The sequence below is a fragment of the Notolepis coatsorum genome (assembly GCF_963971535.1).
Source record: "Notolepis coatsorum genome assembly, chromosome: 17".
Classification (NCBI taxonomy): domain Eukaryota; kingdom Metazoa; phylum Chordata; class Actinopteri; order Aulopiformes; family Paralepididae; genus Notolepis; species Notolepis coatsorum.
In genome coordinates this window covers 95,960,706-95,977,114 of record NC_140181.1, presented here as the reverse complement: position 1 = coordinate 95,977,114, position 16,409 = coordinate 95,960,706, and the positions used below count along the sequence as shown (strand labels likewise).

At 44.8% G+C, this 16,409-nt stretch overlaps 1 protein-coding gene across 1 annotated transcript; it reads right to left on the bottom strand.

Annotated features, from left to right (window-relative positions):
* Positions 1 to 3,109: 3,109 nt before the first annotated feature.
* Positions 3,110 to 9,128, bottom strand: snpha (syntaphilin a; the record flags this gene model as incomplete). Its single annotated transcript, XM_084332897.1, has 4 exons — positions 3,110 to 4,403; positions 5,131 to 5,280; positions 8,576 to 8,710; positions 9,085 to 9,128. 4 exons carry the CDS (start codon positions 9,126 to 9,128, stop codon positions 3,110 to 3,112), a joined length of 1,623 nt encoding a protein of 540 aa, XP_084189023.1.
* Between the last annotated feature and the right edge of the window lie 7,281 nt (positions 9,129 to 16,409).

Here is a 16,409-nt window from a genome sequence, read left to right as displayed (position 1 = left end):
CTTGTACTATACCCTTTTATCCACTGTATTAAGCTTAAATGATAATTCACTTAAAGGTGAACTATGGTGAATCGGGTGTATAGCTGAATAAAACTAGAGGAAAATTGGGACCCTGGGGCACTTAAAATCTAGAAAACGTAACTGTTTACAATGTCAGGGCCCACAATCTTCACATTTACTTGCGATTGGTTCACACATTGCTGCAAAATGATTGTTTTGGTTTGTGACAGGATATTATGTAAACTATAGTAAAGTAAACATGTTCTTTCTTTTTAAAGTAACTGCAGGCATTGCAACTGTGAACACATTTCTCTCCCCAAATTGCTCAGTGCACCTTTAAATATTCTCACCGATTTCCAAGATAATGGATTCTGGTCATGGAGCAACACACAGCAGGAAAGCAGACAAAGGCAACTTTCAATTTATTCTGAAAGGAAAGGAAAGGAAATATATCCAGGCTTACATTAAAAATTCTACAGCTTTTTGTGCAACTGCAACATTCAGTTCATAACTCCTTCATTGCTTTTGACATCTGTATTTCTCTTGTGGGTTAGGTTTATAATAATACAAATAAATGGAGAACACTAAATTAAATGCCAACCAACCACTTAGAAATGCATCTCGGAGAGTGAAAAAAAAATCAAGTCAACAATTCACAAATGTTTTCACATTGTGTACAAATCAAAGATCATAGAATGTGCTGTTCCAACCATAGATACACATCACTGCTTATATTTATTTTCCATAGGTTTGGCATTAATGCAGAGTCTTGATCCTGCCTCTTTAGATTGGATTATTAGTTAAACATGAAAACAAAGGATCCCTCAAAATAAAAAATTAAATAAAAAGCTCTTGTGTTAAAAGGCTGAAAATAGCAACCTAGCACACATCTACATGGTGTTCTATAATTAAGATTGAGCTGTTTTCGTTAAGACAATGGGGATGCCGTTACCGTCGTCACATTTGGGTAATAATGTCAATGTTTGTCTTATGACAAATGGGGCCTAATAATTAATGAACATCAACGTCTTTAGAAGAAAAAAATAAACCTTGATGAACATAATTTAATTACATGCCAATACAATGTCATGGCAACAATCCCAGCCATTAGACCTATCGTCTTCATAACACAAAGCAACATTTCGTGAGGAAATTATTATTTTTCGCAACTGTGCAACATTCATGTTAGCATAGAAAACGAATGAGCACATCCAAAGACATTCATCTCTAAATGAGCACATCCAAAGACATTCATCTCTAAATGAGCACATCTAAAGACATTCATCTCTAAATGAGCACATCTAAAGACATTCATCTCTAAATGAGCACATCTAAAGACATTCATCTCTAAAGTGAAAACAGCTGTCTGTCTTGGGACCTTTAGTGTCCCTTAGAAAAAGTTATCCTGATCAGAATAAATATGATATACTTATAAGTGCATTTAGATGAGAAGAAGTGGATGGGAGTCAGACACACCTGTATAGACTGTTCATAGACGGTCACCTTATTAAGAATGTATTTTTTAAAATGTTTTTAGAACACTGTTGCATCTACACTTAACATTAATTGTGTGGATTGTTTGTCTCTTTTGTATATTTAAACGTTGACACAAGCATACTTGGCCGTCATTGAATTACAAAATACAAAGACTTTCTTTTTCAGGTTCATAACAATCACTTAGAAAGATTAGTAGCTGTGCTAAATAACTTATTCTCAAGGTTGTTGTTTTCCAGTTAGTGCTCAGCAGTGACAAAGTAACCTATGCTTGTATAGACCTGCACCAACAATCAATAATCAATAATCAATGTTATATTGCATGGCATATACTGTATAAAGAGAGTACAATTACACCCCCCACCCAATCAAGAATGCAAGACATCGCCATGTGTCACTATTTTTCAGCAAGTCATAAAAAAATATTGAATTGTCAAAATCACTCAAATTGTCTCCATAACTTTCAAGGCCTCAAAAGACTTCAAGGTAACATGAAGTCAAACAAATGATTCCACTCCTGCGCATTTTCTGTATCCCTTCGAAGTCTGGCATAGCTGCGATGCTCTTATAGCACGTTCTCAACCTCAACTACATCTTATAACAAGTGGGTCGGACAAAAATAGATGAGAAATTGTGGGTGTACCCAATTCCAGATCCCCCTTTTTATTCACTTCATCATACTGGCATGAACTGGATATCCCTGCTTAGATGAGCACTTCCGACCTTCACCTGTTTATCTATTTGCAATCCTTTTTTTATCCCAAGAATCGAGATGCCAGTCCTAAAGGAAAAGCTCTGAAATACCAACGTATTTTCACACAAGATTTTACATAAACACCAGAGGAATCCTGTATGTCGGATGGGATTTTGAAAAGTTACAAGATTCAAACAAGTTTTATTAATTTTTTTGCCTGGTGAAAAACTGGCAAGGGTAGAACATCACACTGGGCCACATGCAACTTAAACCGCAGGCAGTGGAAGAAGGTTTATTAGAATCATGGAACATTCTCTATTAAATTACTAATAGTAATTATTTCTCGAAGGCAAGGCATGATCACAAAACACAAGGGTGTTATGGTAAATCTAATAATCATATCAGAGGGGCCTTATTTATGTTAGCAAAAACATATGTATTTTTCTTCGGGTTAAAACGGCATTACGACCGGATGCAGTCAGTCCTCCTGGCGCCGGGACACGCGGTAATGACGAGATGCGATGGAAGCCGAGTCAGCGTGTCCGCGGCTGTGCTGTGCTGTGCCTCTTAACCCTTTCACTGCCACACTACAGAAGGTTAACCTTTCACAACCACACTACAGAAGGTTAACCTTTCACAACCACACTACAGAAGGTTAACCTTTCACAACCACACTACAGAAGGTTAACCTTTCACTACCACACTACAGACGGTTAACCTTTCACAACCACACTACAGACGGTTAACCTTCTGTAGGGTGGTTGTGAAAAGGGTTAACCCTTTGTTGTGTGGCAGTGAAAGGGTTAACCTTATGTATTGTCGCAGTGAAAGGGTTAACCCTTTGGTAGTGTGGTAGTGAAAGGGTTAAGAGGTCTGGGGCTCTGGATGTTCACACTGAGAGGGAGGCGCGGCCGAGGACCCTCAGATGGGCACCGCCCCGTTCATGCTCACTGGCCCCCCGCGCCCCCCGCCAGCCCCCCTGCGCCGCAGCGAGTGAAGGGCCACGGCGCAGCAGCCTCTCAGCAGGGAGCCGATGTGGTACATGGGCACGGCATCCCGCGGCGCCCGGCGGCACATCCAGGCCACCGTCGGCACCACCGGCATGGCCAACGCCAACAGGTCTATCAGGAAGTAGCGGCTCCAGTGGCACCGCTGTGGCGCGCCCCCCTCCTCTTCCTCCTCGTTTCCACCTTCCTCCTCCTCGTCCCTATCCTCTTCCATTTCCACCACGGTGGCTTCCTGCCTCTCTCCTCCGGGCTGACGGGTTTGTACGACCGCCGGCACCGGCTCCGTCGGCGGCCGATCTGAGGGCAGCAGCGGCTCTGTGCCGTCGGCGAGCGTGGACCACGAGGACGCCGGCAACGAGGGCGGGAAGGAACGCAGCTCCGAGGGGGTGATGCAGGTGTCTGCCGTTGCCAAGGAGATGACGCTTAGCTCTTCGCCCGCTCCTTCTTCAGAGAGCCAGGTCATGGTGGGGCTACAGGCCTGGGATCGGACCTCCGGCTTGCTCTCCGCCACGGGAGCAGGGACGGGTACGGGGATGGAGACCGTGACAGGAGGGGGAACCGCTGCTGGTGGCACCTCCTCCTGAGGCAGGTGCAGGAACAGGTGATGATGAGGGAGGTAGGCGTGACACCTGCAGCTGCTGCTGCTGAGCGTGTGGCAGGAGTGGGAGACGGGCAGGACGGCTCCTCCGCTGCACAGCTTATCGTAGGTGGAGGAGCGAGGCACTGAGGAGGCGACGACTGGGGGGCCGCCTCGGACGTGGTGGTGGCCGGGGGGCGGCGGGGCCAGCTGCTCCGAAAGGAGGGCGGCCTCCAGGAGCAGGTGGGTCCGTCCCTCCGGGCGGGGGGACGCCCCACTTAGGTCGGGTGGAGCGTTTTGGGTGCGTTCCAGTTGCAGCGACTCCCCGCTCAGCCGGGCGGCGCTGCGACTCAGGGTGCCGGCCGGGGAACAGCCGCAGGAGCGAGACTTACCGCCGGGTCTGGCCACCTGTAGCCCCGTAGGGTACGGCTTGCGGTCGTGAGGATCGTGTTGCTCGCCGCGGGGGTCGAGGTTGGTCCTCACCGTTGTTTCCACCACGCCCTGGAGGTGGTGGATCTCCCTGCGGGCGTCCTTCAGGGCCAGCTGGGCCTCCACGCGGTGGCACTCCTCCTCTATCCAGTCCTCCTGCATCCGGCACAGCTGGGTCTTCAGCTCATCTATCTCAAAGTCCCTGATGGAGAGGATGGGATTATAGCACACGCAGGGTTTCGCAAGAGCGCAGTTAATCTCTTTCTGGAAGGTATACATAACATGGTCGTTTACACCAGAGACAGCAGAGATACAGTAGAGAGAGAGAATCTGCTAGTTTGTGGTACAAGCTGTGTGCAAGCTGTTGGCGGAGTTGCTTATCAAAGATCGTCGGGCTGACCCCATCTTACGAAATGCTTAGTCAAGTAATAGTCATAGGGTTTTGTAGACAAACTGAATACTAGGGCTTTCCCTACATTATCCTGCAAATGAAAGATGGCTTCTTTAGATCTAGAACACCGTTAACCCTTTCACTGCCACACTACCGAAGGTTAACCCTTTACTATCACACTACCAACGGTAACCGGGTTAACCTTCTGTAGTGTGGTAGTGAAAGGGTTAACCTGCTGTTGTTTGGCAGTGAAAGGGTTAACCTTCTGTGTGTTGTCGCAGTGAAAGGGTTAGCCGTTTGGTAGTGCGGCAGTGAAAGGGGTAACCGATACCAGAGTTGCCTTTGCTCAGAAATACACTCACTCACTCTCACTAAAAACAATGGATCAATTAAAGACGTATCAATGACGGTCATCCGATCGGCTACGACGGGGCGGCCCTATAGTACAGGTTTACCAAGAAATCCTCTCTGTGCACGTCTTTCACAAGTACATCTTGAAATGTCCCTGATCATCACAACACCTCCTCCCGGGGTTCACCTGTGCTGCAGACGCTCCGCGTTCTCCCGCAGCCTGGAGCGGAGGTGTCGTATGCACACCTCCTTCTGCTGCAGGGGCGTGAGGTACTGCTCCGGGGCAGGGGTTCTGATGCCGTGGTTGTCCGTGCAGGCTGTGCTCTTCGCCTGTCGCCTGGAACAGACACGCAGGCGTTGGAAAGGTCATTTGCACACAAGATGTATGTTTATGTTTATGTTTATGTTAAAGGATCCCCATTAGAGACGCATGAAAGAGCCTCTAGTCTTCCTGGGGTCCCGGGCCAAAACAAATACAATACAAATGTACAACTAAAAATACAAATTCAAATAAAACAAAACATGTAAATTAAAAATTAATACAAATATACAAATTCACATTATAAAATCTAACATTCCAGTCAAATAAAAAAAATATACACAGATAACAGTTACATACTTGACATGTTTGCAAGATATCTCTTAATATTTTTTTTTAAGTAATTTTGTTATGCATTGTAGATAAGATGTTTTTCGGCAGAGCATTCCAGAGTACTATTGACCTATATATAGTATCTCATCACAGGTAAGGCTGAGATAAGATATTCCTTTATTGATTTGGGCATCATAGCAGCATGGGGGGAGGGGAGGTACAGGTATGGGCAGGGTAATAGTAGAAAGACATAAATATAGGCAATACAATTAGATCTGAATATAAAGATAATGAGAAAAATAATCAGTGTAAACAATATAATTAACTCTGAATATAGAAATATGAGATAATAACCTACAGTATAGGGGCTGGAAAGAACCTATAGGGGTGAGCTGGTAGGTTTCCTGTGTTATACAGAGTGGCTGAGTCACTGGTGTGTATGCAGGCATTGCATTCCTTCTTTTTTTATTTATTCCATGATGAATTAGGAATTCCATCCTGCGTTGCTCAGTCATTTCTTAACAGCATTTTTGGTCGTCAGGTTAGGTAGATGCTACCGCATGCTATTCCTTTAAATCTTTCAATCATCTGTTCGACACAACCTCCCCCCCCAACCCAGCAACACAATAATCCAATATGGGTAGTTAGTTATCTGGGCCCCGTTCCTCGTACCTGGATAACTGAGTTAGCCGGATAACTTTAACTGGATAACTGAGTTAGCCGGACTTTCCGGTTCCCCGTACCTGGATTTTCCAAATCACCATGACAACAGATCCAAAAGTTTGAGCCTGGTCGAAAGCAGAGTTTAAGTTCAAGTTAGCCTGAACCATCGCCACGCCCCCGCAAAGAAGTGACAGCCCGTTTCCTGAAATTATTCCCACAGTCTACGATCTGCATTATACCATTCTGAATTACGTTTTTGTGCTCCATTCTTCCAGAGGGGGCTTTTGAAATGTAAAATAGACCCAAAATGCTGATACTAAATTCACTTTGTCCTAAATAATGCACGTTATATATACCGTGGCGCTCGCTCGTGCGATGTACACATTATGTGGTTATTTTAATTGTAACTGGGATTAAGATGTCTGATGAGATGCGCTGTTTGACGGATTTGAGAAATTGAATGAGCCGTTGACGTCACATTAATGAATGAGGATAAAGAGATAAAACTTCATTCAAAACAAAGAATATTCTAAACACGGGTCTCTCGTTCATTAATGTATAAACAATGAATTTATCCCATCTGGCACAGTGGCTCAGCGGTAGTGCTCAATCCTGGCAACCCGGCGACCGGGGTTTGAAACCCCGTCTTTCCAATATACATTTTTGGAATATAATATTAATGATTATACGCAAAGGTAGCATAGTTTTAAGTTAAAATATTATAAATCTACATGCATTGAGGATGTCATTCTTTATATAGCTCTCAACGTGCACCAAATTGAATTATTCCTATATTGCAAAAAGAAGGAGATGACTGGGTCTCGAACCCCGGTCGTCTGCGTGAAAGTCAAAAGAACAACCTGTTAGACCACAGAGAAGATAAGTAAAAGATCGACCATACATCAATCAATGGGTAAGGGAGCCGTATCGTTATTCTGTATAACAGTTTTACTAATTATTTTCGCTAGCAAGATCTCATTTGATTATTCAATCCAGCAGGCAAGTTTAAAGAAATATAATCTGATTGATTGAGGTAATGAGGGACTTGAAATTAGCCTATAGATAACGCATTTAACTTGTCGGCGAGGCGATTGAGCCGTACTGCAATATGTTAATAAAGTTCTAAATCAATTAATCAATCAATGCCGCTAGAGAATCAGATTCTCTGCTATCGATACGTGCTGGCTTTTCAACTGAAGCGGCCGCGCGCATTTAGCCTGGGTCGCAAGTCTGGCTTGAGTTAACAAGACTGAATCCACCTTCGAGGAACAGGAAAATCCCGGCTTCAAACATCGGGTTAACTGAAGCTGGATAATGACATCTTGATCGACTTAGTTGAACCAGGTACAAGAAACAGGGCCCTGGTCCTCCTTTGTCCCACAGAGGTGGCTACAGTCAGTGTTGTAGTCGAGTCACTAAATCTCAAGTCCAAGTCGCGTCTCGAGTCCCCAGTGTTCGAGTCCGAGTCACCAAAGAAGAGCCCGAGCAGAGTCCGAGTCGAGTCCCCATGACCCTAGTCCGAGTCCGAGTCCAAGTCATCGAGGTTGAGTCCACTCCACTCTGGCAGTCAAAGAGCTGACATACAAATAAAAAAGGTCTACATTAAACATAAATGACACAGCCGTCACCATTTCAAAGGGAGTTTATTTACTTTGTGACACAATAGTCAAACAAATGCAATCAATATCTTATGCCAAATGATTCGGGCCTATTACAAAAAATATAAAAAATGTATAACTGTATATTTATCAATTAACAAGTCCTCGCCTGCACCTTCCGAGTCTGAATGCAGTTAATGGTTGAGTCCAAGTCCAAGTCTGAGTCATCAGTGCTCAAGTCCAAGTCCTGAAAATCAGTCCAGCACTCGAGTACTACAACACTGGCCAAAGTGTGTAAAAACTAGATGCCTTGCTTATTATGTTCATTTGTGCATACGGGTCAGCTCAGGAGCGTGACCAGTTCACACTGGAATCTGAACTTGGCCACATTTTAAAGATAATTTCATGGACCTATTGACAATGGAACAAGCAGCTTCAACACTCGCTGAATATGACCATGGGGAGGACGGTCCCTGGATCTTTATAAGGACATATCTGGAGAATATACTATATGATTGAATGTAGAAGTGTTTGATCTGCACCCCCCCCCCCCCCATTTGTTAGTGTGTTTTGTTTTTTCTGTATTGTAATTGTACTGTATTGTACTATGTTTGTGTGTTTTGTTTTGTCTGTATTGTACTGTACTATGTTTTTGTGTTTTGTTTCGTCTGTATTGTACTGTATTTATGTTGAGCTGTTTTGTGTTTCAAACTATTAATACATTTTGTAGTGTGAACGCAGCCAGTGTGGGAAGAGGGTTTTGTGAAGCAGCCTCTCACCTGGGCGTGCTGGGGGGGTAGGTCTGAGCTGTGGGGCTGCTGCCCTCCACACCTCGAGCCCGCCCAGGATACGTGTGCGTATTGGAGGCATCGATGCGTGAATATCGCCCACCTCCACTGGTGCCCATCGACCGCCTGTGGTGTCAAGAGACATCCTGTTACACACCAGCCACTCACAATATCACTCACTGGTGGGTGAAAAGTCATAACATCAGATAAGTGCAATTAATATAGCTGACGCTTTTATCCAAAGTGACTTACATGTTCTGTACGACAAGTCAGCAGGAAGGGTACAAGTAAGATTGATCGTCAAACAGTGTCGAACTTGAGTGCTACAGTCTTGTATAGTTGTATAGACATATTAGGATAGTAGGTAGTAATATAGGCATGGTAGATTACTTAATAGCAAAGTGCATAATAAAGTAAAAGACAGTACAAAGGTTAGTAGATAGTACTTCTACAGGTATTTCTGAGAGGAGGTGAGAGAAATAAACAAAAAAGAAAAGTACCTGCGCTGACCTGTAGAGGGCTTACGACTGGGAGTGAGTGACATTTGTGTGGTGGATCTCCTCCCTCCCTATTGGCTTCTCTAGAGAGGGAGGCTAGGAGACCTCAGTGCTGGTGAACTGCATCAAATAAAAAATAAAAACAGTAAACAATTTATTTTATTTTATTCTTTAATTTAATGTTAAGTTCTATTAAATTAATAACAACTGACTTCCAGACCATATACTTATGCAGTGTCCTCTATCCATGAATAGCCCACATTATATAATTAATTAATTGAATTAACACTGAAATAACTTCCTTGTGAGAATGTGTGAGTATTGTATTGTGTGTGGTCATCACACAGCCTTGAAACTAGTCCAGTCATTGCAAGCCCCTTTAGCAAATAAAGTCCTCTTTCAGTGCAGACTCTGACACAAGGCAACAGTGATAGTTCACTGACAATGCTGCTTTCAACGCCACACCTTCAGCTGTCCTCATTAGCCAGAGATAAACACGACCAGCCTAATAAACTGGCACCAGAATCTCAGAAACAAAGAATATCTTGACACTTGGTATAGTCAAGTTTTGGCCAGTTGTCGTCATCATATTTAAAGGTAGAATCAGTCATGTCGCCAAACAGCGGCCTCTAGGCAAAATATGACAACATGGTACTGTGCTTCATTTACAGTTTTTGTGTCTGATGCGTGGGTGGGATTTCAGTGGGTAGAGGGGTGGAAAAACCGATGGCTGCTTTTGTTGTTGTCAGGATGAGTCAAACTATGTGAACCACTGAAACAGACCTTATTGCAACAAAAACAGCCAACATGCTTTGCAATTTTGCAAATGTTATGTTATTACGGGATAATGAGACAGCTATATAGCCAATCACGCTGCCCCCTCCCCCTGCGCAACAAGTGCTAAATACGCACAATCACCGTTATTATGTAATCGTGAACATCAGTTTTAACGAGCAAGACACCTTGTTGGACAAATATGGACATGTTGGTACAAATGTGGATGTAGTACATCATCATGTAAGGCCTACTATTACAGTCCAGACTCCAGAGGCCAAGCGTTACGAAACTCAAATGCATTTAAATTTTAAGTTAGTGCGACAGTCTTCGGATCTGTTTATCTCATCATCAGATGTAGATCAATTGCGTTTTGTCCTTGGAACAAACGATCTTCACAATTTCCCCTCGTCCTCTCACACGACGCCTAAGCCAAACTGGGCAGCGATCAGTGGCATCCCTGGAGTGTAACGCTATAGCCAGACCGATATATTATATATATATTTATATCTGAACAGGACACCCGACAAGACAGATATTGGGTTACTTTCCGATGCAAGATCCCGTTCGTGCGTAGAATCGTCAGGAGCAGAAATAGCTGACAAACTAATTTTGTCCTCGCTGTGCCTGTGCCCTACATTTGGTTATTCAACTGGGATATTGCCTGCTAAAAGAAAACTAGAACAGTTTCATTAAACCCCCCACAACATTCTAATGAGAAAACACAGCACAATACTGTACCATCTTGGCAGATCGATGAAGTTCTACATCGTTGTGTAGAATTCGTCCCCAACAGACGTACTGTATGGATGGTTACGTGAAAAGTCACCGATGGCATGCAAAAAGAAAAATGATGCTGATGAGAGTGTATTCCTGCAGCCATGTAGTCTAGAGATGATGAGGCAATTGCGTATACTGCATCCAAGCCTCTTAAAGAGACAGTGGGTCATGATACAGCCATTAGGCATGGTATATGATACGTTAGAACTGCTTTTGTTTCGAGTGGGGTGGGATAATCATGACATGGAAATATCCCTCCCTAATAATAGGAACGGGGAAGCCTCAGATGATCAATAGCCTATTGATGTGTATTCACCTAAGAGGATAAATCAATAGTCTGAAAATAGAGTCAGAAGTAGTAACTGAAGTCAACACAGCAGTCATGCTTAATCTTCTGCATTAAAGCATAATCCAAATGCATGCATTTAACAATGGATTCATTTTAACAATAGTATTATTATTATTATTATTATTATTATTATTAACAATAGTATAATCTGGTTATTTACAGATTGCTGGGGGAAACACAAACATTACAGCACGGTGGTGTAGTGGTTAACACTGTCGCCTCACAGCAAGAAGGTCCAGGGTTCGATTCCCGCTTGGGGACCAGGTTTCCATGATGCCAGTTACCCAGGTGGGGTATCTCCCAGGCCTTTCTGTGTGGAGTTTGCATGTTCTCCCCGTGCTCGCAAGGGTTTCCCCCCGATAAGATAAACCCAATGGAAAAACATGCACAACAATAGATCGCTAACGCTGTGGCGTCCTTGACGAAGACGGACAGGAGCACTTGGATTGGTCCCCTGGCGCGGCTCACGTTGATGCCTGTCTGCTCCCGGCTGCCCTTGGGGGGGAAGGACGACGGGATGGGTTAATCGCAGATACGAATTGCATGCATGCATCGCATGTGTGCCGATTGATGACCTCTGAGCAGGTCCTAAATTATTATTATTATAACACATTTTAAATTGTTCAAATCAAAGCAAGCGTTTGTCAGTGTGTACCCAGCTAGACCCTGGTGTGTATACCCAGCGTTAGACCCTGGTGTACTGTGTACCCAGCTAGACCCTGGCGTGTACCCAGTGTGTCGACTAAAGACGCACTTCAACCATTATCTGAAATTATAATTTTTTTAATCTAACCCTAACTAACCTTACTGTCATGCACTTGTCCTAATAAACTAACCTACACTGTAGCACTCAACACTTTGCTGAACATTGTTACTCAGCTGATAAGAGTTGTGCCCTTCCTGATGACTTGTCGTACAGAACTTGTAAGTCGCTTTGGATAAAAGCATTCAGCTAAATGACTAAATGTAAATGTGACCCTGGTGTGTATAGTGTTAGACCCTGGTGTGTACTGCAGTGTTAGACCCTGGTGTGTATACCCAGTCTTAGACCCTGGTGTGTATAGTGTTTAGGGCTGTACCAAATGTCATTTTTTAACATTCGAAGCTTCGAATGTCTGTAAAAAAATAAATAAAAGTGATTTCATAATTTTTTTTTAACTAAATCCTCAATTTGAATAAAGTGATTAATCTGATTAAATTAGTTTTTTTTATTAAATCAACTTTCTTTAATGAATATAACTCATCAGTTTCGTCAAATATAAATAATCCAATAAGGGCTCGGTTGGTACGAAAGTGATGGTGACGTCTTATAGTATAATATATATTTCTTTGTGATCAAATCTTTTTTATTTTCAATTTTCAAACATGAAACAACACAACTCACAACACAATAATAACAATAATACATAAAAAGACATCCAAAAACATCAACTAACACAACAATGATTAGACAATAAATTAGACAGATTATACATTTAACAACCCTAGCCCCCTGCTGTCAGGATGGAGGTAGGTGAGTTCCAATTGTTGTAGGCAATCACAGAGACGGAGAAGGTATACTCTTGAACAGGTTCGACTTTAATAGTAAAGAACACAAAGAGTAATACTAGGATACTATGCCAAGGCAAGGGAACGAGAGAATTAGATAATGGAGCTTAGTGGTGGTCCAGAACAGGAACCGCCCGCGTTATCTCCGAACGCCTATAGTGAAGACCTGACAAATGACAAGCAGAGGAAAGGAATGTTATATAGCCACCAAATACCAACATTCCACACACACCCCCGTGACAGCCAATCAGAGCCAACCCCTAATTGACAGCACTAAATGACAGGGAAAACAAGTGACAGTAACAAGTGACAGATGACAGAGAAGGTGGGAGGTTCTGTATCGTATCGCTCTCGCTCGGCATCGCTCTCTGCACTATCTCGCATACGTGCACGCGCACTGAATAAAGACCACAATGTACCTTTAATCCCAATATTCGTCTGACCACACCCCTATCAGCTTACCCATATAAGCAGGGGTGGGGCCACCCACTCTCCTCCTTCTCGCTTTCACCACAAGGAAGAAGTGCCTCGGTAGATCCCCACACTTGACACCATGATGGAAGAAAGGTTTAGGAGCAGCTTTGGGAAACAAGGATACGTTGACATCATATCTTTATTTTCTCTCTCACTATTTTCGAGAAAATACGGCGATATTGTCTTCGTACTGGAGTGTCTGGAAGATGATGATCATTCTAAAAACCCTCCACCGGTTTTCGTATTGGGAGCACGCCGCTGCATGCTTCTCAACTGCAGTTCCTTGCTGTGTTTGTTGGGGTGAAACCTGTCAGGCCACAGCTGAACTGTCGGACATGCCGCTGTTGTGAGAAGCGGTGCGTTCCAGGTTGGGTGAGTAGTGTTTGCTGGCGGGCTCCACTTGTCTGTTAGTGCTATGGGGGCTACTTGACAAAGTTTATGGAAACCGGCCCCAGGCTAGGGTCCTTTGTTCAGCCACCTAGGCGACAGAAGGCCTTGGTCTGAAGACCATTATAGTTTTAACTAGTGGGCCGCGACCATTGACACTGGTGATCCCTGTGTGTTCTGGACGAGTGGATTCTCTCTGTCACCGTGTTAAGGCCCCATCTTTCATATCCAAATGAGAGTATTCCTTCACGAGGGGATATGTGCATGTAATGTGCGATAGCGGCAGATTCATGTTCAAAGTCAGCTACACAGGCCAGTTGGTACTGTGCTGATTCCGTCGGATGTGGTAAAGTCACCGTTGTGAAGCGGTGTTGACATCTTGTTTTCTCTTTTCTCTTAAAAAGTGAGGAGGTTCAGAACGGCGGCCTGTCTGGGTGAGTGTTATGTCATTGTTTACATGTTCATAGCTTACGGTTAGCCAGTCAGCTGTTAACTGCTGCGTTAGCCTGCTGGATCGCTGCATGGCCTGCTTAGGGCCTACTATTAGCCAGTCAGCTGTTAGCTGCGGGGCTAGCATGTCGTGGTCGCTAGGTAACGTTAGCTTGCTGCTATGGCCATGGCCTGGCGCGGGGTAGCTTAGCTTCTCGCGCGCCGCCGTGAGCTCGCTTCTGATCGCGTGCGTCGTTAGATCGGCGTCTCGCGAGCAGAAGCAGTAGCACCCGAACGGTTGGAGCGGCCGTTAGCTTGATGCTATTCTGTTGAACGTGCTTTGATTTTAACATGTTTTACACTCTTGACCACGACGTCATCCTTGACAGGGGATGTTTTCGTCGACCCTGCCCTGAGCCAGGACGGCAAGGTTGCATCAACAGGGGACTGTAGTGCGGGTTGGGGCGGTGACGCTGCCCAGTTCGGACAACACAGGAGCGGCTGTGTTCCTACAGTGTCTGTGACTGCACTTCGCTGATCTGCGTTCCGGGTAGGAACGGGGTTGACCAGACCTCATAACACGTCTTCTGGTTTTACTTTGCTAAATGTATTGTGAATAACGGTGTTTTTCCCAAAACGTGTGTTGCTACAATGCATTTAGGATACGTTGCGGGTTATGTGTGAGCTGTTTTTGTCACTGGCAGTTAGCTTCTCCGTGCAAACGGGATGTAATGATCTGGTTGTTGTGTGAGAAACACGGCCGTGTACTCACAACTAAGGTAACTAACCTATGAAGCTATGCTTGGTGACAAGTGAGTAAAAGAATGTTCTTTCTCAGACTGTAATGACAATGAACAGTGTGTTCACACATTAACAGGTTTTCCTGTTTTAACTGGCCGTATTGAGGGTAAAATAGGAGGATTGTGTTTCCCCCCCGGTTCCCTGGGGACTTTTTCATCCTCCTATCAGACATGTTGTGCATTAATTGTGTCTTTTGTGTGGTAGGGATACGATGTAACTCTTAGCTTGATTGCTGAGGTTGTGCTAAATCTGCTGGAGAAACTTATTTCCTAAAGGGAAATTGGTTTGGTTGCTGTCATGTGTGCTTAGCAAGGCCTGTGGTCGATACTAATCAAGAATGATGTATTCTCTCATTGTGAAAAAAACGGCGTTCCTCTGTTGAGTGTTTTTGCCATTTTTTGTAGGTGATGATGGGTTGTGTGTGTCATGTGACCTACAACTGGGTTGTACTGGCCACGGAAGCACATGTGTATGTTGGACCGGGGTTCTTAGAGCCCTCTCTATTCGGTGTTTTTCCTTAGTAAAAATCAGATAGCAGGTTAGCTCATGCGCTGTGTGGAGCTGTGAAACGCTTCATAGAGCTGACTATGACTGTGTCATATTCTCTTTTTGTCGTTACATCGTATCATGGGTGTGGGGTCGTAAAGGGGTGAACTGGTAACCTTTCCTCTCCCCATTGTTCTGTCGGTCAGGGGTACACCCCCTGTCCTTCAAGGTTCCCGTCACGTGGCGGTTCGGCACGTTACGGGGGGGGGGGGGAGGGAGTTCCTGGTCCCACGGCCTGGTATATTGGGCGTGTGCACCGCAGGAATTCCCCCGCCATAGAGTACGTCACCGTGCGCGTCTCTGTTGGTAGGACTTCCGTGTGCTGTTCAGGTCCATGTGATGGATCTGTTTTCAGGGGGGGTGGTCAGGGCTCCTCCTCACCAAGCGCCTATTCAGGCCTTCTGTGAGTTCGGACTCCTTCTTCCATGTGAGGAAGCCTCCATCAGAGTACAGAGCCTTCCTCCTCAGATTGTCAAAGTGAGTGGACCCTCTAGAAGGGTCCTTTTCTATTGTATGTATATTCGATTCAATTAGTTTATTGAGTGTGTATGGGTTCAGTGCCTCTTCCCCGGAGGCCCTAAAACCAGTTTTTTACATGGCTCAAGGTGCAATATATTCTTTTCAATCTGTACAGCTCGCGTGGGAAGTCTCTCTGGGGATCCCCGTCTCTTTCCTATGGGAGGGTGGTGGGATGTAAAAATGTGAACATTTTTTACCCCGGCTGTGTAGACTGGGATACATACTGTTGATGCTTCCTTCTTTCTATTCCAGAAGTGTTGGAGTTAGGGAGTGTCACACCCCTCTTGTCGTTCCCCTGGGCGCCTTGGGGATTCAATGACAGGTCTAAATAGCCTGTTCATTGATGGGGGTGTGTCCCGACGCACGTATAGTGCTAGCTCGCTGTAAACAGGCGATTGACTGGCACGCCTTGGTTGCTTGTGGTTGAAACAGCGTTTTTATAAAGCAACTGAGATGGGGGTTTTTCCTCTTCCGACGACCACATCCCATGACCTGGGTGGGTTGTCGACGGATTCTCGTTCATGTCTGGGGGATGATGACGGGATGGATCTGAACATAATGTGGTGGGGTCTCACGCCCTTGGGGTGGGCCACCAGGCGCGGTTCGTCCGAACGTCTGGGTGGCGCCTTCTTTTCATGTTAAGATCAACACGCATATCTGCCCTTCTCCTGGAGTAGGCATGTCGGCGTGGTTAGGGCACGGGACTGGTTCTGGTCACGCT